General features: G+C 44.4%; 1 protein-coding gene across 1 annotated transcript in view; it reads right to left on the minus strand.

Annotated features, from left to right (window-relative positions):
• The window catches only part of TRPC5 (transient receptor potential cation channel subfamily C member 5), a 94,912-nt gene that overhangs the window by 58,304 nt on the left and 14,892 nt on the right, over positions 1 to 21,716 (minus strand). Inside the window, exon 2 of the mRNA XM_061445735.1 lies at positions 7,554 to 7,952. Within this exon, the coding sequence (XP_061301719.1) occupies positions 7,554 to 7,931 (378 nt within the window). The 5' untranslated portion in view covers positions 7,932 to 7,952. The remainder of the gene's footprint in view (positions 1 to 7,553; positions 7,953 to 21,716) is intronic.

Genomic DNA, 21,716 nt, shown 5'->3' on the forward strand with positions numbered 1-21,716 from the left:
TAAAACTTAAACAGGGGAAGTTTAGATTGGATATAAGGAGGAAATTCATTACTGTGAGGGTGGTGAGGCACTGGAATGGGTTGCCCAGGGAGGTTGTGAATGCTCCATCCCTGGCAGTGTTCAAGGCCAGGTTGGACGAGGCCTTGGGTGATATGATTTAGCATAAGGTGTCCCTGCCCATGGCAGGGGGGTTGGAACTGGATGATCTTCAGGTCCTTTCCAACCCTAATTATTCTATGATTCTATGATTTTGCCTCACACCTCCTTCTCAAGGATTCAAGATCACCCAGGGAGGAAGGCAGTGGGGAGAGAGGAAAGAAATTCCCAGTTAAATGTAATCATTAACTGAAGTGGTCTTTGATTTCTCTGCTGCTTAGTTTAATTAGATGGGAATCATTCTGAAGGCAGCCGCCAATGTCAAAGGCATGTTAACTGTAGCTGTGAATTATTACTGCATCAATACCAATAATGAAAAGCTTGGATGCAAGCAGAGCCATTAGGCTTTGGAGCAGTAACAACTAGTTTTCTGTTTTCAGACACAATCGTTCTTCCTTAGTGTGCCTTTCAAATATTTTCGTACTGAGAACTTGAGGCCAGTTTTTCTTAACTGCTTCTATTCTTCAGAACCTGTGTTTCTATCTAACAGGTTCAGCCTTCCCTTTTCACTGTGGACCTCTCATATTAACATGGAAATGGCTGGTTTGAGTCATACCAAAGGGCACAGTATCTGCACTGAGTCATACCACTCAGCCTGTTACCCTCTCTCTTCCTGCTTGACAGCAGGAATTCAGTGACAACGGGTCATGCCTATAGAATTCCTCGATACAAACGCCCAGGTGTCAGCAACACCTTCCTGAATTAGCCAAACCTTTTAAATCCAGGAAAACCACAAATACTGCTGGTAGGCAATGGTCAGCACTGCAGAAGGGGTACACGGGGCTGCATGCACTTTGGTCTTACTTTGATCACTTACTTGTACCTCACACCTTTGTAATGCTCCCTGCATTATGTATCTATTACCACCATGTAAGCAAGACTCATTTGTTCACCCTGTGTATGAGTGATGTCCCCACATCCATCCTCGGCTTCTAGGCTAAGAGCTAGTGCTGCAAGGCTTAACAGTTATAGGGAAGTCCACAAGTCTCTCTTTGGGTAATGAGACAGGATGATGTTTCTCACACCTACAACCCCCGGTCCTGCCGCAGGGCACCTCTGTGCACTTGCCTGCAGGTGAGACATGCTAGGGCATGAGGAGCACCAACTGCTTCTAAAACTCTTCTCTCTGCCTTTTATGTCAGGAGGTATCTGACAACTGATCTGTTTCTTTTGACTTAAAAAGTCCTGTCAGTGATAGCACAGGGCTGACAATGCTGGTAATGAGCCTGTACATCTAATTAGTATCAGCAAGTCTGCAGAAATCAAGGGCTGTTGGTGGTAAGAACTAAACTTTGCACCGGACTCTGAGTATAAAGAACCCTACGTGAGGAGGAAAACTAAGGTAAACCTCACTGGATTAAGGAAGTTACCGGACTTGGGCAAGAATAAAACGGTTTAATGCAACATAACTTCTGGTTCACAAAAGACTGCCTCTAGGCTGTTAAGCTGTCATGTTGACACAAAGATTAAGGCAGATTTTCACTCATCAGCTCATCTGGAAAAGGATTTTTTGTGCTCAAATTTGAAGTTCACTAATACTATCAAGTGCAGCACCTTCCACCAGCAGGTATCTGAGGATTAGCAACTAAGACTGAAAACTTGCCTTTTATTCTCTATAGTTTCCTCTTCACAAACATATTCTTCTAGGGTTTATTTCTGCAAAGCTCCTTCTTTTGGAAGCCATATGGACAGGTATCTGTTGAGATCTCATTGATTCAGGCCTCTGGTCCACTGCAACAAACTGAATCACAGTCATAAATACTGAGATCCCTTTTCTTCTTACTCTCATTATTGAGGAATTGCATTTGTAGTCCCATCTGTGAACCAGATTAATTTGGAGCCATCTGCCATGAGCAAATTGCTAATTTTGGCAGATAGCAGAGAGATGCTAGTATCATCCTTCTGTAAACATTTGATGTCAGCTCCGATTGTTGTGAAGAAAACAGCTACCCATAAAGGTGCTTATGGCTACACCATGAAGGTGCAGGAACTCAGACGACTGATCACAGCTCCTTAAAGAACAGCAAGAGGGCTCAGCAGTCAGCACAGACTGTGTCTGGTGTGCTGCAAACACATCCACTGTGGCAAGGCACAAAATGATGCAAGAGGGATCTGTGCAAACTGAATGCGCTGCCCTGAGAGCTGTGATCGTGTTTAGGGGAGAACTGGGGCCACTCCACTGAGCTCACACGAGTGCTGTGAAGAAAATGCCCCTGAAGAGCTCGCCTGGAGTCAGAGGGAAAACTTGTTCTGATTTTAGCGGTCTTCAAAATGCATGATGATGATTTTACTAATGACAAATACAAAGGGAATCAAATATGGAGGAAAATGTGAGTTTTGAGACCTGTGTTCCCTGTTCTTTGCTTGCTGGTGCATTTTAGGTGCAGACTCCAGCCTGGCTGAACACACAGCCCGCTGTACTGATGTTTGTACAGCAAAAATAATTCTGATATGACTTTTAGGGGGAAAAATAAAAGGCAAACCTCAAAGTTTGAATAGGTTGGGAGACAGAAGATTTTACTAAGAAAGATAATTTACTCAGCTGGCTTCACAGATCCATTGCCTCGCTCCTACAGCAGTAATGGACCAAGAAAAGAACTAATTTGAAGTTCCCTCTTAATTCCACCCCCATAGGACCCCAGCCAGATCTCTGGTTTTGACATGTACCAAAAAGGTCCATTTTGCCCTTATATGTATTGCACCTGTCCTGTGGAGAGACAACTCTGCAGTTTAACATTCCTACCCCAAAAAGATGAGCCACCTGATTCAGTAAGTCTAAAGTTAATACTGCATCTGTGTGTGCTGAGGTCTACTATTTCTAACCCAGCCCCAGGCTTTTTGATAGATATTCAGTGGTTTGTTGTCTTATTTAAGTAAGATGATACTCATCCTGTGGAACACCTGAGTGCGGGTTGCCGTGCTAAGCGGTCTGCAGTACACACATACTACTCTTCTGCCTCTATGCAGTACAACATCAGCCTGCTCACAGTGCCAAAAAGCAAACAATAACTATCAAAGCTCCAGATTAAACTCACTTTTCTGGAGAATACATATTCACTGAGTACAAATCTCCTCAGGAAAAGCACCACCTGCATACCCTCCAGGTGCCACAAATATTAGTTTGCTTTGTTGCTCCTCTTAATATTCATGAATAGGCTGTTTGCTTTCCAAATGTCTGTCATCTATTTGGGGAAAAACAAACTATCTGATGATTTAAGTGACCAATGAGCGATACAAAGTGACTGGCCAAAGCAAACTCTGATTTGACAAAGCTTGGAGGATTAACGGGAGTAAATGACATAAGGTTTGGAAATAACAAGTGAGCTTGTAAAGAATCATAGACCTATAGAAGCTCTTTTGTTACTTGATCTACTTTGAGCAGATAATTGAGTTTTCCTTTATTTCCCTGAGAATTCAGCCCTCAGTGCTGGGCCAGGTCCAGACTGTGCCCCACAGAGGTCAGTAAAGCTCCTACCTGCACTGTGGTGGGTGAGCAGGGCTGTCTCATCACTGCATGCTCTGCAAGCAGGCATCTTCCATTGCACCCTGCACCACACTTGCACACTGACAGTATCAAACAGTGCGAGTGCACCTCTGAGCATGGTGCAGCACGTTTGAGGAGAAGTTAGCTCTGATCTGAAGAAGAGAATGAGCCCCTTAAAGCCTGAGAGTGAAGCACACCAGCACACCTCTATGGTCTTCCCACTGTAGCAAAAGTAAGATGCTTGCACCATGGTGACTTTCACTGATCCCAAAATCTCCCAGAGGCGACAGCATCTTTCAAAGCAGCTCTAACATTATTAGCTCTAGAGTTATTTTGGCTGCAACTGGTGAAGTCTTCTCCCCAGCTTTATCAAGGGACTCACAGATCAGTACACAAAAGTGTGGCTTTAAAGTGTCAGGACCAAGCAGAAGATATTGGAGGAGAAAAGTTCTTAAAATAGCCGGTGAACCTTGCCTGGAGGTAAACCTACAAGGAAATGCATCTCAAGCTCATCGCTGTTCAGCACACTCATCTATCATGTGCCTTTAGAGAGAGGTGGCTCATGCTCCTGGCTCTCATACGCTCCACATGTAAACAGACTAATTTCTTCCTCTCCCAAGACACCCCTGACACGCAGGGCTGCAGTGCAGGAGAAGCGTGTTGTTATAGTTACTGGCTATGACTTGCCCTGCCATTAGCGTGTTATTTCCAGTAAATGGTGCTTAAACAGCAGTCGAGCACAGGTTTGTAGAATAATGACTGCCTACATTCACAATAACATGACACAGGCATTTCTGCCACCTATCTCTTCATCCATTTCTCCCTGTCCCTTATATTGTGATCCTCTTACATAAGGAACACAACAAAGGTCACTTCTTACATTCACTTCTGCTCCCTGGAAAGGTCATCATAAAGGGGAAAGCAGAGCTCTTCTCCTCGGGCAGCTCTCAAGTGACAGGTATAGAACACATCATCTTTTAGAGACTGGGGCTGGTAAGCAAAACTGCTTTGCAAGTCAAGTCTGCACAGAGCTATAGTTTTCTGCCTTGGTTTGGGTGTAGCTTTTGCTAGCTAGACCCAATCACTGTAACCCCACAAGAGGCTGGCATAACGCAACCTGGTACATTTTGAGTCAGGATTGTGGTATGACGATAAAGTTGTAGGAATGAGCAAAGATACATGCCCATAAAGTGGATTATGCTGAATGATGCTACTCAGCTGCTTTTGAGATGCAAAGACAACAATTAACTGAGCTGACGTGAACAGACACAAATAGGAACAGCGCTTCATGCCTGGCAGAGAGATGAGACTTTGGTACAGAGGCAATAATAACCTCTCAGAGGCAGACAGCAGGAATGTGGGAACTAACAGGGTTTCAGAGACCCCAGACTCAGATGAATGAAGGCGATGTATTGAACGTGTAGAGGCAATCAGAAGGTGCTGCTTCTGCACCTTTGCCGGGAGTGCAGCAAAGACAGACAGACAAACAGCCCCTAACTGGAAACAGGCTGCTACACGAGAGTCAAAGAGCTGTCTTCGCATGGGTTTGTCCAGGCAAACTGAACCTTGTCTACATTGATTAACAGATTATCCTCACCCTTACATATTAAGAAGTGGTATGACACTATCTTACAGATTTCTCAAGACAGATATAAGAGGTTCCATAAAGTGTGAATTTTTGGCACTACTCAACCAAAAAAGCAGGTTTCCTCTATGTGTTAGAACGTACAAGTAGCTGCTTAGGACAAAACCCTGCTAATCTAATTTATCAGGAGCTTCGTGTGGAAGCAGTTAGGCATGGGATTCCCAAAGGGCTTCCTGAGAAAGGGTCTAGCAAAGATAGCTGCTGAACATATAACGACACTGCTTTGGGATCAGCAGCTTGTGTTCAGCACCCCCTCCTGTATTAGCTTTGTGATTTGACAAGCTAACCGACTGCGTCCCAACTTTGCCTAACCAAGCCCTTATTTCCATTTAACGTTATATCACTATACACATGTATGCTTTCATACATACAATGAAATAAGTGTTAATTACCATCACTGCACGAGAGAAACTGCTGAAATGGAAGTCCCATCCTGCAGCCCTTTACCTGCAAATGCTTCCTGCAGTCTACTGACGAGCCTGAACCCCAGCCAGGGAAGTTAATCCTGGTGTGTACACAGGGTCTTGCATCAAGCCAGTACCAGTCTAAAACATACTGATGAAATCTGCTCTAGTAACAAACCTTGTAAATAAAGCTGAAACTGGCGCCGTGGCTCTTCTCCCACACACATGTTCTCCCTCGAGTTGTAAACTGCGCAGCAGATACAAACCTAGCTACAGAGGGATGGCTGCACGCTGGCAGAGAGAAAAATGAAACAGACCTACAGTGAAATGTATCATTGAACTAAGGATGCTGGAGCTCAATTTGAGCTGCAATAAGCCAACCTTATTTCACGGCCCTCTGTCCAGTTAAGCCAGCACGGCTGTGAATTTCAGTGGACACAAGTTTTGGTATTCAAGAGATCTTACACTTGCAGAAATCCACATGGATCCCATCACTTGCCATGACATTTCAGGAGAAACTTGTCATTAACCTGCACTAATTACTGGCAGTTCCTCATGCTTCTGGAAAAAAACTTCTTCTATTCTACTTTCTACCCTGTTGGCCTATAGGATGGTCAAACTTTCCAGAAGACCAAGAAAAAAAACAGCTCATTCTCCATGTATGATCCAAATTTTCCTGCTTACATTTTGTCTGACTAAAACCTAGCACTAACTTTTCAATTTTTAGGTCTGATAGAAGAGATTCTTCCCATCTCTTGTGCTTAAACCACATATTAGAATCCCACCGCTATAGCATGCAGAATGCTGCTGTTTCCAAGTATTAAGCTGAGCACTTCTGAATGTTGTCAAGGTTGATCCTTAATTTCTACTCTGGCTACATGAAATTACTATTTAAAACTATGTGCCAAGGGGCTTATCCATTGAAAACATTTTCTTCTATGACTGACTGGTATTAATCATTTTCTTCTTTTACACACAGAGGGATGTGTTCCAGTGGGCTTCAAAATGAGCCTTGACATGTAAGGATTATTCAAGTTTTGAATGCCCCTTTCTAAGCAGTGAACATGCAAAAATTGCCAGTGGTCAGGAACGTACATAAGCTGTTCTAGGGATTGGCAGTAAGTACCTGCAAAGGAAAAGCAGCAAATAAGAAGAAAGCAAAGTTAGGGACAGTGATAGGCGACACCTGAAGTGACAGGATTCAGACTTTGTGGCTTTTCACAAAGACCCTTCTGTAAGTTACTGATGGCCTGTAGCTAAGGATCCTTCCTCCAAGTCATAATTGTTCACTGCTCAGATATATAGCAGCTTAGCTCATGCTGTAACCTTATGTACTGCATCAGCATTTCTGAACGGGAGCTCTTTGGAGATGGAGTCCAAGAGGATGTATCTGTACTATGGCTAAGTACCGAAACCTAGCAGACTACTTGCTTGCTTACAGTTATTTATAAGCTTCTGAGCTTTCAGGATTTACTGGGGAAAACCAATTGCACTTAATACCAGAACAACAGCAGGGCAATAGTTCATATTTATAGATTGTAATATAATTTCAGACAGCCCCAAATTCCTTTATAAAGTATGTGTCTGTAAATCCACCTATAAATCAGTATGTTCACAAACACTGTAAGACTGAAAAGAACACTCAGTGAAATTGAAAATGCTGAGTATTTAAGTCAGGCAGAACATGTTTGCTCAGACTGGAAAGATAATCATCCACAAGGACTGCCCATGTCTAGCCAGGGCATTTAAAGCAATGAGCCTATAAGAACTTTGTTTTATGACTTCTGCACAGCAGCTCTCTGTGCAGTACCACTTCCCTAACACAGGATAATACCTCAAAACTGAACTGGAACACTCCACTAACCTGTTTTTCACCACTTGGCTTCCTGTAATTCAGCAGCAGCTCCACAGCTCCCACCACCTCTTTCCGTATTGCGTACAGCAGAGCATCTCCCACGTACACACTGTGGCTCAAAAGCAACTCCATGATCTCCAGATTTTCATTCTCTATGGCTATTAAAAGGGCACTGCGACCAAGAGGATCCATACAGTTAATGTTGATGTTGTAGTAGATCTCTGCCTCTTGCAAGGCATGTTTCACACTGGCATAGTCCCCCTTCTCCACAGCGCTGAGGTAGGCCTTCTCCTCCGCCGAGAGCTCTGCCTCCGCTCGCACGATCTGTAGTGGGATGCGGTCTCTGTACGGTGAGTAGTTTACCTTTTTGTAGTAGAGCTGGGCCATTGTTCATAGTGACTGGGCAACCTAGGGGGGAAGAAGAAGCATTCATAAGTGACAAAACAGACAAGCAACCCCTAACTGTTCTTCTAGGAGACAAACTGCAAAAGCTCCATCGTGGTGAAAGCTTCCGATCCCTTTTTAAGCTGTTTTATTCTCAAAACAATGACTCTAACACCCCCTGAGCAATCCCGCATTAAAAGGCCACCTGGATAAATGAAGGTGACGCTGCTGCTCAGAAGAGGTACACAGAATGGCACACAGTGTATCTCCAAACCTGGTTTAAACGCTATGCTATTGATCGATCAGAATCATGGGCTTGCTGTTTATGGATAATCTATCACGGCTGCAAAGAGGAGGACTTCTCATCTTTGCTTCATTTCCTGCTCAGTGTTTTTTCCACTTCCCTCCTTTTTCACTGCTGAACCAGGTCCTCAGCATCTCCGAGCTGTCGGTGGTGGGAGCTGCTGATTTGCACCCTCCTATTTACAGTAATAAGGTTTATTTTGATTATTTTTGCTGATTCTTCTCTGCTTCCATCTCTTAAAATAGGTTGTCATTTTTCCCTAATGTTTAGTCTTTGACTAGGTCACAGTCTTATTTTTAAAGCTGGCATGTTTTTAAACATATTTTCTCACTCTCCTCTTTTATAAATAGGACCTAAAGGCAGGCTGATGTAGAAAGCCACCACCCTTGCTCTTCAAAGGCAGTGGTGTTGTTTATGGTCTAGGAAAATAATGAGAAGTAAATCCTGCCTTGGAACAAGTGTAGCACACTACATGAATTGCTGTTTCTCCCCATGGCTCAAACATGAGCTGCACAGCTACTCGCACATCAACAAGAAAAGAGCTATGCTCATCGACCCCTGTTTGCCACCAAAAGCCAAATCAGGGCTAGGGGACACCAGCAGCTATTAACTAATTGGATGACTTATTTCATGCCCAAAGCTCGATAGTTTCCTGCAGGAAATCAGCCAGAGCTTTGCTCCATTCTAGTGCCCTATCCAGGAGAAAGAGGAGGCTTTGGTACAGAGATAATGAGTAGGAAGATCCTGAGGTTCAGGTGCCGAGCCATGAGTGAGGCTCTGTTTCTCCCATCCCACCGCACGCCATAAGGCAACCGTGTTTCAGCAGAGACAATCTGCATTCTGCCTTCAGCTCCAGCGTGCTGGGCCCGGTGCAGCAGCAGTGGGTGGATCTGAGCTCCAGCCCAGCTGACACTGCAACCGGTGGGTGGTTGTAGCACACAGCAAAGCTACATCTGCGAATTTTCCTGGGGAGCCAGAGATCTGGAACGGCGAGTTTGGCATCTCAAGCAATGTGCTGGATCCCGCTTCCCTACAAGTGCGAGGAAAGTTTTTGTTTGTTACACTTGCAGAGTTGCAGCTCTCTGCACATATGCTCCAAGCTGACGACACACAGAAAAGCGTTAGAGGCAGAAGGGCCGATCTTCTGAATAGAAGCTATCACAAACACATCGATCTGTTTCCTGGTTATGCTGCTGAAGCTTCTACAGCCAAGGAACAAGCTCAAGTGACTTAGGATCTTCAAGTCTCAATAAGCTACATGTATAGCCAACTACTCTGATCCTCAGAAGAACTAATGGTCACTGGACACTCTTCAAATTTTGGTTTTGAGAAGGTGAGGTCCGGACAATTCCCACTGAAATACTGGTCAGACACAAAAGGATGCAGAACGGGCCTCACAACAAGTAAAACCAAAGAGATCTTTGGGAAAGTAAGGCTAAGCTCTCAAGAGAGGGAACACCGACCAGTGGGACTGGTAGCAGAGGACAGCAGCCGCTGTGTGGAGATCTGCAGGAGAGAATCCACTGACTTCAGAAACCCCAAGGGATTCTGGTGACAAGTGAAGCTGCTAAAGTGGAGCTGAGTATTTCTCACTGCTCTTCAGTTTAATTGAGTGGTTTGTGGATGGTGAGTAACATTTGGAATGAGTTATAACAAATGTCACCTTCTGAAACATCATGCTAGAATTGGATCCCTTTCCTTTCCAACAGTTCTGGAGAAAGAAAGCTTCAGCTATCTTAACTTCTCAGTGAGATCTCATCTCCCAGTACAACCTCAGCTCAAGACAGCACTCTGTTAATACTTCAAGCAAGTAGGAAGCCTATAAAGCTAAACAGGACTCATAAAAGGAATTATTTGCCCTGAATAGCAATAGGATGGGGGGAATGGCTTTAACCTGACGGAGGGGAGACTGAGATGAGCTCTTAGGCAGAAGCTCTTCCCTGTGAGGGTGCTGAGGCGCTGGCACAGGGTGCCCAGAGAAGCTGTGGCTGCCCCATCCCTGGCAGTGTTCAAGGCCAGGTTGGACACAGGGGCTTGGAGCAAGCTGCTCTAGTGGAAGGTGTCCCTGGGCTTGGCAGGGATTGGAACTGGATGAGCTTTAACATCCCTTCCAACCCAAATTACTCTATGATTCTACGAATTCTTCTCATGCCACTATCTGCCCAGCCTAACAAACACGCACTGCTGACTGGATTTGGAAATGATGGCACGTAGTATCAAAACAAATACATGTCTGCCTGGATTATATGGCAGATTTCAGCAAAACCTTTAGCTGAGCCACCCCTCTGTCTGAGATCCAGCACAATTACAGATGGACCTCCCAAACCTGGTGTCTTTCTCTTCCAAAACTGGCTAACAGAGCATCAGTCAAGCATGTGGATGAAACAGTGATGCCAAGGATCACAGCTCTCTAGCTGTTGCTTCCAAGTGCCACCAATTTCCTGGAGGCTGCATCTCTTGATGAAACAAACAGACAATACTGGTAGACCACAGACCACCTGTGTGTCCCAGAGTGGTACTGACTCCTGCTTAACAGTTAAAAAATGGCATCAATATTGATGAAATCCGGGTAACAAAAGGGATTGGCAATTCATAGGTGCTCAGAAAGAAGAACCAGTGACGTACTTGAAAGGTAGCAAAAATAGAAACACAGTCACATGAAAATTTTGGAATCTGTGCAGAGAGCCCGAAAACACCCGTTTTCCATCTGAATTCTCCTCACAGAGGCACTTTCTGCTACTTGAGTTAATATCTGGGGCAAGGAAATATTTTTCCAGTCTATGCCTGGTTGCAGATGCATCAGACAATATCCAATGACTAGCTAATGCAGTGGTGATACCTGCAGCACAAACAGGCATAGAAAAACTAAGAGAACCACATAACAAACTACACAAGGGTAAGAGAACTTACCACTCAGTTTGTACTCTATCGCCTCTCTCCAGTTGGGTCACCCTTCTTCCTGAACTATTAGTCCAAATCTTCAAGCCATTTCAGCCTGACACCACTTCTATGTTGCCTGGCACAGAAATTAAAGCTTTAGCCCCTGAAAAGCAGCCATACCTGGCAGAAACAGCTTGTCTGGTTTGGGGAAGGAAGGTTTCCAGACACATTACTTTGTCTAGTAACACAAAATGGGTTTTCTATCCCATTTCCCAAATTTGTCTGCATCTTCCAGCATTCAGTTCAGATTTATCTATCCCCTGCATCAACGGGGCCACTTTTTTCAGCCTGAAGAGTGAAACGGCATCACATATGCTACAGGTGGGCTTGTTGGGATCTGCTGCCTTCTTCTGGACTGGACTCGTGGCTGGACATGTTACAATCACAAGGGAATGGTCTGACTTCAGTCAAGGGTTTAAAACAATGGCTTTTGCTGAAAACTAAGTGGCTCTATACATGTCACTGTCTGTATGAAATCTACAGTCAGCACTCTACAGACACTGCACTGTCCTCAGTGCTCTTACATTGATCCTCCCACTCTGGTTCATGACCTGACACCCGCTGATCGTCAGAGTGGTGCAGCGTGCCCAGGTGAGCCGGAGGTTGCTCCAGCACAACAGCAAGAACAAAAATTAGCTTTCCTTTCTAATGCTTCTTATTGGAGAGAACAACGTGAAAATTTCACCAAGTTTAGAGCAATGTGTGGTAGCTCAGGAAAAGACAAGGGGGGGGCAGCCCCAGTGATGTGTAAGAAGCAGTGAGGAGAGGGCAAAGAGAAAGAAGAGCAGGGGAGCAGCACTGAATAATAGCCATTAGTTAGAGCTGTGGTTAATGCAGATAGACAGGCAAAGGTCACTCAGCAGCACTGCCTTTTGTCACTAAATATTTCATGAGTTTCAACTGCATTTATTTTTTTGTAGGATCTGTTAAACCATCTTTATTTCCCACTTTACATGCACAACACACTCCCACGTGCCACTCTCTCATGGGAATCAGAATGACCTGTAGGAAATGGGATGAGTGTAACTGAAAGGGTGGGAGCGACTGCTGCTTCACATCTACATAGTCCCGCTATGGAACAGCACCTTCCTGGCTTTTATTTGCTTTTCTCATCATTTGCCTTTTCATGATGCTGAGTAAGAGGTGGAAAAGCACCACTGCTCTGATTGCTGAGCTACCTGTGTAATGGGAGCAGCAAAGACAGGTAGAGGTTTTGAATTTAGATATTGGAGCTCATCGCTCTCAGCCGATGTGAGCATCTGAGGAACAAATCAAAGCCTGGATCTTGAACACAAGCCCAACAGACAAGAGGTACCTTTCCCACTTGAAGGGACACAGTACGAGCAGCCGACTCACATCACACATTAGAGCAGACAACAAAACACCCCATCTGCCAAATTGCAAATAGAGAGGTTGGTTGTTCCCTCCTACCGGCGATTCACTCTGCTACATGTTGGCAAAACCATGCGTGTGGCTTTAAATGTCACTACATCTTCTGTCTCAGATCTGCCGAAGGGTTTATGTGCTGGAAAGCCTGCCTGAATTGTCTAGTTGTACCAGCCCAATACTGCAACACATCTTACTGCACTGCTTCCTTCCATCCTCTTGCCAAGGCTACTTTTTCTTTTTGGTATTTCAGAGAGAGTATTTTCCTCATCTTGCATTTCTAATCTGGACTTTGGGTCTGGAAATCATGGACCATAACTGCTATAATGGCCTGCCTGACTCTTCCATCATGCTCAGAGGCAGGTTGTGTGCTCAGTAATATTCATCTATTTTTAAGAAACCTGAGTTATGAAATAGTCCAGAAGGGCCACTTAGTTAAATAATACCACATGTAGTTAATGGACCAACTGAATTTGTGATTGGATCCTTCTTTTAAGTGTCCTAGATCTTATTTACTAACAATGCCTGACTGAGCTTACACCTCCCACAGTCTGAGGAAATAAAACTGACTTTGTAGCATCCTGCATTTCCTTTTCTTCTGCAAAGATACCCTCTTGTTCCAGAAACCTGCCTTTTCCATGGAGTTCAGTGGGAACCAGATTGCAACCCTAAGTCTCACTGCTTGTCATGATGTCTCTATCACATTCACCACCCTTTTGGTGAGAAGCAGAAATTTTTCCTGCTGCTTTCAATGCAGAAAGAGCCACTACTGAATGCATGTACAACCTCAGAAGTATTTTTAAATGATACAATTGCAATGACCTTCTGGTGTATATGGCTGCACCAATTCCCGGTAACAAAGGCCCCGTGATCTCAGGAAGTTTGTAACTTCATCTCGTAAGTTATACAAGATATATCATTCCCCTGGAATAAGTGCTTCCCAAAACTTGCAGGGTTGCAGTGCAGCACAGAAATGAGAAACTGACACCTAATAAAACTGGAGATGAGTAATCTGGTTTCACTGCCTAAGATGAGCGAAAGGGAGAGCACTAATAGAGGGTGTGATAAAAACGCAAGGCTGCAGTCGGTCATGATTCACATTGGAGGATACGTCCTTAGAAGAGACGGAAAAATTCCTCTTAGAACATTTTCCACTCCTCATCACTTCAGGCATGGTTAAGAATGCATACACACACTGGGGTACTGCATGTAACCTTCTAATCTGAGAAGCATTTGGAAAAGAAAAGACAACCTCAAGCTTCAGGTTAGAAATTTACAGAAGCCAAATTAAAATTCTTTGCCAGTAACTCAAAATGTCATAATTTGACTCAAGTCCCAGCTGCAATTCTTAACTTCCTGGGGAGGGTGACAATTATCCAAGATCTATATGTTTGATTTGGAAAGGCCAACTCTTTGGTATAATTCCCTTCCGCTGCGTAATCAATTGATGAGTCATGACCAACCACATACGGGTGTCTGTGTATATATATATATATGTATATATGAACATAGCATTACAAAAGATGTTGCGTATGCAGTATGCTTGGAGATTCTGTTGGGCTTACGAAAGTACCTGCTCCTCTCTGAGCAATCAGTGGTCCTAACTCAAACTTAGAAATCAAACTCAGTTCTCAGTCTTCTGGCTTTAGGATGCTCCATCATGTCAGTCCTACAAGGCTGCATAATGCTGGAGGATGGGAATCTTGGCACAGATGAATTCTCCACTAGATGAATAAGCTCTCTCTGCTGGATACAGCCTTACTGAGAGCCAGTATGACTCTAGCACAAACTTGTCCAGGATGCAAAATATGACACTTTCAAGTCAAAGCACTTGGTTCGACCTTGCCTTCTCAAGCATTTAATACTCCTTGCTTTCCTCATCAAGCCAACTGCGATTTTTGTTCTGTTCTTGCTAGGTTTCTCTATTGAACCTACTACTTCAGCACTTGAGTCCTTCATAAGACTGGGGACAGGCCAGACCATTGTTCTGCATGACCAGGATGTTCTCAAAATGCTTTCTTCCATGGAGCTGCAGAGGTTGGCTACCGCTGATTCACAGCTAGCAATGACCACCTGCAGCAACCCAGAAGAGTTATTCTTCTCTCTTTGTCCCCAATGGTTCTCTGTTCTCCCTCTCCACCTACTGAGCTCGATGTTCTCTTTGGCAGATCTGTATTTCAAACGGGTTTTCTTCTCCAGATATTTAAGTTGTCTACATCTGTGTCTTAAATAAGCTAATTTTCCCTCAATGGGAAACTTCTTAAATATGTATTTTAGTGCATTCTAGCTGTATTTTAAAGTATGCAGTGTAACAACATTTCAGTAGATACACAGTCACCACATTTTGTGGGCAGGCTGCTTAATTCATCCACATGAGTAATGCCCTGAGTTTTAACAGTGCATGGGAAAACACTTCTCTGGGGGACTCTGCTTTGCCATGGAGGAAAAAGATGTGTACTCACCAGGCTCAGCTCAGCATATTTCTGTTACCTCCACTGCACATGACTCTTAAAGGCCTGAACAGGATGTACTGGCATGATTTAAGGGTGTAAGCCACCAAGAAAACAGAATTAGGAAACCCCCAGTTTGTGTTATAACCTTCATTAGTTTCACTCTAGTTGCACAGTGTGAATGCAGCATTTCATGCTAACCTGACAAGCCCTAGATATATGGGCTTAAACCAAAATCCATTACTGTGAGCACACCGGTATGGGGAGGCTCAGCCTTAAGCTCTGCTAATGAACTCAAGCAACAAACAGTACCCTTCTTGGGGTACTCAAACAAAAGTTAATATCAAGCTTGCCTGAATTTATCAAACTGCAGATTCATTCTATACACACATCAATAGTGTGTGCATTCCAGTGAAGTTGCTAATATATTTGACTTTGCTTTCTCTGGTCTCTGGACAATAATAAACAGGACATTTACTGTTTGTCGTTGTAACCTGCACACATCCTAAGCAGCCATATAGAACATGTGCCAAGTAACATCCTTGTCTATCTCCAGCTCTGTCAGTGTCATCTTTGCAGGGTATAGGTAGCCTAGATTTGGTTTTATGTGTCCTGAAAGCAACACACAGCTTCCAGCATGTCTTAATGGAAAGGATGACAGAAGAAACCTCTGGTGTAGAGTCAATTACAAAAATCCTATTTGGGAGGCAGAGGGAGGGGGGGAGTATTAACCCATCCCTGGAATATTTCAGTATTGCCTCAACGAAAATCAGTCCGGGCTACTCAAATGACTAGAATAACTTCTGGTGATGGAATGGCTGCAGCACATGCTTTTAGCCACTATTACAATGAAGTGTTTACAGTTTGTAATTCTCCCACTTCTCTCCACACAGCCATCACACAGGTGTGAATAAATAAAAATGAACCATTGTGAGGAGCTTAAAAAAACCCAACCCTAGAATAGATTCATAGTATGAATCTTTGCAAAAGCAGACAGAACAGAGAGCTTATTTTGTCTATCTGACGTCACTGCTCTGTCCCCTACTCTTTTGAGATGGGTTATCTATTCATTTTCCACCACTAATAACAAAAAAGAGATGTCAACTGAACTGAGAAATACTGTCAAGCAAGCTGCCCCGTTGTCTTATCTGCTAATGCAGCACTAATGTGGCATGGCATCATTATCGTCTCTCTGCTCTGTGTCCACTGTTTCTGCTGCAGGTAATCTCTTGCTGCTGTAGCTATTGACAAAGAGATTTTTTCCCCTGTTCCCACTCCTGCTCAATGAGCACTGTAACCATTTCTCCAATCAACAAGATGACCTGTGAACACTGTCTGTAGGAGAGCTGATGGCAGCATGGACTGTTAGACCTGCCTCAGCCTGGCTGGAAGAGCAAGTAAACCACCCAGTCACAGGAGGAAAGCACAAGATTACGGCACGGGTGCTGGGATGAGGGAAGGGCAGTTGCAGCAGGCTATAAACAACTGACAGTGCCAGCTGTGGAGGCTCTGTTTCTTGTCTCAGTAATGGGTGGATTTATTAGTGGTTATCAGTTACCTCTTCTGAACAAGCTCTGCTGGAACGGTTTTCCCTGGAACACGTGTAAAGATACAGTCAAGACCCAGTGTACGCAGCAGCCATCACCTGCAGCCCCTATGCTGACAGTCTCCAGGGTTACTCTGAGTATTGAATTAGCTCTGGCTCCATTTTAGTTTTGTTCCTAATTTTGTCACTGGAACCAGACTGGAAGTTCTTGGAAGGAAGAGGAAAAAAATCTTGTGCTCAATTCTCACATAAATGTTTCCCAATCGCAAAGAAAGGCTGCTTTAGAGAGTACTGTGGTCACCTACAGCACCTTTTGGAGATGAAACACGATTACTGTTTCCCTGAGTTAATTTCCACACTATAGTAAATATGCTGGTTCAGGCACACCTCGCCAGCAAACCCCGTAGGCTGAGCTGCCTACATGGGTGTAGAGCTGAGAAGGAGAAACATTTCTCTGAGCTAAAGGTCTTGCTGAATGTACTGTTTTAAAATGATGGAGACTAAGCACTACAGCTTGCAATGGTCATGCAATCACAGTTTGTCTCAGTCATGTTTTTGCACAGGTCAGGCCTGGTTCTAGCATCCTTCACTGCCACTTCTGTTGAGACAGTCCCTTGGCAAAATGACTGCTTTGGCTGTGCAGTAAAATGGGGCATTTTATGGGGAGGTGGGAATGCCATACAGAAAAAAGAGAACTCATCATAGAAAGAAAGTGGGAGGGAGCCTCTCCGACAATGATAATAAACAGACCAGTCTGCAGATAAAATAAAGAGGCAAAGTCAAATCCTGGTTTATTGAGCTAGCTCAGGAAACCGCCTACAACAGCAAACTGGACAGCTCTGGAAGACCCACCGAAAAGTTGGAGGACACAAAAACACACTCATATAAAATGGGAAAATATTGTTCTCAAGATAATTAAGCATGTGGATCTAAAAGGCACGAACGAATGCTGCTGACATAAAACAGCATGGAAGAGGAGTGACACTTATACTATATACTTATACTGCTTGTGAGTAAAGAAATGTAGGACACAGACACTTGCTTCTATTAAGGCCCTAGTAAGGTTCCAGAGTACTATCTCCAGTATAGAACTTGCCTAGTCAACTACCAGATCATTCCTCTGAAGTCAGAGATTGGGGTCAGAGCTTTACAGGAGTAACCATGTTATTTCTTTATCTTTATATACCTACACTGTGCCCTTTAGCTACCAACAATAACAACACCCACCTCTTACACAGCTTCTTAGCCACAGATTTAAAGGTACTTTGCAAAGGACATGTAGCATTCATCCTCTCATTGTACGGATGGGAAATCCACAGCACACAGAAGTGAAGTGACTTGCTTCATCTTTTTATGACAGCAATTGGCCATCATTGCCCAGAAATATACATATATACATATATAAATGTATAGCGTAATATCCCTTGGTATCTACTGAGACAAGCACAAGGCAGAGCAGTCTGGAGTCAGGATGCCTCCAGGGGAGCTGAGTCAGTGAGCCCCTTTAGAGGGATGTGAAATGCTCTTCCCCTGCCCTATTTTTCCCTTCTGCATAGAGAGAACCAAGCAGGAGCTTTGCCTCTGCCCGCACCTGCTCCTCGCCTCACCACTGTGGTTAACAGCAACACGGTCTCTCTTCCTTGGGCTCACGTCTGAAGTCTGCAGATATCCTGCCCCGTGATCTTGCAGTGGAAGCCTTGTGGCACCCTCTTCCAACCCCACGGTAACGACTTCCCTCTCCCGGAGCCCATGCCCTGACTGGGAGCACAAGTTCTGTCCCATGAAAGGCTGCACAAGAAGAGATGATCGGCTATGGAAATATCCCAGCTTCCTAGGGAACACCTTACTTTAAATATTCCACAGGGCTACTCTGTCACATGCTGGAAAATCTGCAAGACATTATCTTGGAAGTCAGTCCTGGTTTTTCTAAGGGGAACTTCTCACAGGGGCATAGGACGCTTTGCTCTTCCTCCCCGAGCTCTTGCCTGAAGTATGATGTATTTTCTTTCTATTCTAAAATTTTCTCCCCTTTTCTTTTGGATTTCATTTTGCAGTTTGCTCCCCTGCTCAGTTAAGTGTTCCTTCAAGATATCTCGGCTGCCAAGAGACATCTGAGGGGAGGCTCGTCAGTTTTTCTTCAGAAGAGATTTATTTTGTATGCTCTCAGTTTTAGGCTCGGCTACAGTCTAACTGCAGGGGGTTCATGTTTCAATTGGGCTATATTCTTCTGGCTGCAGGAGTGGGCCTATGCAAAGGAAATGCACAAATCCATAAATAAGGCTTGGCACGACTTCACTGCTCTGCTTAATGCCAACATTTGCAACCTCTGTTTTCCCAAACCTCTTGCTTCCAAATCCCTGCACCTGCTAATTTGTTAATTCTATTTTCAGTGAGTTTAGACTTGTGTATTCTTAATTATGCTAATGAAGGATAAACTATTTAAAATATTAATGTTTTGCAAACCTTAAGAAGAAAACAGTTAACAAATACCTTGCCCCAGGGTCTTCTCTGCTGCATTCACAGAGCAGTCCAGGGCATTACATTTTCTCTCCCAGGTTCTCTTGAGGGGATGTCCTGTCCTCCCTTTCTCCCTTCTCCTCCCTCTCAGGTCTTCTCTGACACAGCTTCACTTTCCCTTTTTTTGTCTGATCTCTGTTGAGAGGAAGATCTTGCAGGTTGGTGAAGATCACTCCTTACCACGGAGGTTGCTAGCAGTTTTCTTTTCCTCTCTTGATATGGATCACCTCTCCCTTCCAAGGCTCTGTAAGGCTCTTTCATAGAATCATAGAATAGTTAGGGTTGGAAAGGACCTTAAGATCATCCAGTTCCGGCAGGGACACCTCAAACTAAACCATGTCACCCATGGCTCTGTCCACCCTGGCCTTTCCTTCTGCTCTCCCTCAGCTAGCCCTCATGCCTGGAACCTGCTGGGAGTTACTGTGGTGCCCCAGACCTCTGTCCCCCTCACATCCTTTGGGCACCTCTCAGGCATCTCTGCCAGGTAGAAGAGTTCTGGGAAAGGAATGAGGCATGAGACAACGTGTGGTCCCTCACGGCAGCAGCTGTGGCCTCTCCTCCCCACGCACCTACAATGTTAGCGCACTGTTGTTCTGCTTCCCCTGAATGAACATCGCTTTGCAGAACTGGTTTATGTTTTTCTGGCTTTACATAAAATGTGGGTCAGATCACGGTAAACATACATCAAAATTGTGATTTACTGCGCGTGGAATAGTGAGCACTGAACACCCAAAGAAGAAAGGCGACTAACTGAGCAATTACTAATGGAGTAAACAACATCTTCCTGCAGAACGTCTCTGTTCTTGGCTCCTTGGGGTTTCTTCCTATATGTGCATTCCTGATGCACCTGTAGCTGTGCTTTTTATGTGCTTGTCTTCCCTGGATGTCTACGCAGAGCTGCTGAATCGCAGATACACAACATGTAGGCTATCATTCTCACCATCTCCCTGACAAGACAGCATTGTTTCTTACAGTACAGATGGCTTACGAGATACTGATCTCTTACAGTGGAGCAGCAATGCACTATCTGTAAAGTGACTCTGAAAGGAACTGTTTTGGCACTAAGATTGTGACTGAGGACAAACCACATCACCCAGTCAGGGCTGAGCAGGCCATGGAAGCAGCATCACTCTTAGCAGTGTAACAAGAGTTGTTTCACCCCAGGAAAGCAGTTTTCCCCAGGGCTGTGGGCTCTCATAACTGTTCGCAGCCTGCACGACTAGACTAGATTACAGTCATGCCACGCTTGTCACTTCCTTGGGAGTCTAGCCACATTTACTGGGGTTTATTTTCAGCCCTGAGCTTTGGGAATTCAATAATTACTTGAGAATGTGGTGTTCTTCAGGAAAAAAAAAAAAAAAAAAGAGAAAAAAGAAAAAAAAAGTTCCTAGCCTCTCGGGTGTGAAGTAAAGCGTGTGAGTCACTGAGTGAACCTCATTGATGCAGAAACCAGGCAGAAAGTGTCCCACATCCTCTCGCTTTAAAAACCTCATTAACTTGAAGACAAAGTTTGCAGATCTGAGGCATGGGGCAGAGAGGGAAGAAGCAGGGCTTTAGAGCCCATGGACTTGGCAGTTCTATTACTGCTTGATTTGGGCATCCCAGATCTTCTCTGCAAGCCATGGCACCAGCTCCTGTAAGCCCTTTCCTGGCTGGAAAAAGCCCGGCATGGTCCGTGCAGTAAGGGATGTCTTCGTGCTCTCCTCTGGTACCAGGAGGTCAGTGGTGTTTTGTACACTGACTCATGCCCACACACTTTAAGGATTGCCTGCTCTGTTATTTATAAACCTAAAAGGGTGTTATCAATGCAGTGCAGAAGCACCACTGGGTATTCTCCATGAAGACAGTTTTGTAAGTCCATTAAATCATGCCAGCAAGATATCATAAACCCTTGTTCACATGTAGCATGAGAGGAGCGCTTGGACTCAATCAGATAAAACAGCCACCAATTTAACACCACTTCTGGCTGAGGAAAAAGGCATATCTACACGTCTTGTTAGAGCCAAGGCCTGCTGAAGCTTCTCTGCTGCAAGACACCTCTATTACTGCCATGCAGAGTTTAAAATCAGCTGAGAAAATGTTACACACCAGACAACTTTCTATTTAAGCACAGCCATAACTGTGGCTGCAGACAGAAATGCAAACTGTGTGTATATTACCAGACAAGCACTACTTTCAGATTTCTTTCCTTTTTCTTTAAAGTCCTGGGCTTAAGGGGCCCTCCTCCAGCAAATCCTTGCTTGTTCACATGTCTGGTTAGGGCTCCCTGCAAAACAGAAAGTGTCATCACTCCCATTTTCTAAGTAAAGCAAAGCAGGAGACACTACCAACTCTTGACAGGAAGTCTAGGGCCAGAAAAAACCCTCCTTCCACTCCAGGCTCACACCTCAACCACTGACTGACAGCTGAGCTATGTGTGGAAGACTGTAGAGGAGAGTCAGGCTTCAGGGTAGCAAAGCTGTTTTCCCTACTGATGTTTGCACTAGAACAAGGCACTGGAGCAGCAGATGCACAGTGATGATGCACTGCTAGTCTCTTCTGACAGGCACTGTTCTCTCAAATCCTCATTTTCTTTAGCCTTTCTCTTGCTTTTTTTGGTCTTGATTTCTTAACTGAAAGCCTTCATCTGTGATGGCTGTGAAGAG

The sequence above is a fragment of the Pezoporus flaviventris genome, unplaced genomic scaffold, assembly GCF_033815535.1.
Source record: "Pezoporus flaviventris isolate CSIRO_AGI_PZ_B2104156 unplaced genomic scaffold, CSIRO_AGI_Pfla_v1 ptg000005l, whole genome shotgun sequence".
Classification (NCBI taxonomy): Eukaryota; Metazoa; Chordata; class Aves; order Psittaciformes; family Psittacidae; genus Pezoporus; species Pezoporus flaviventris.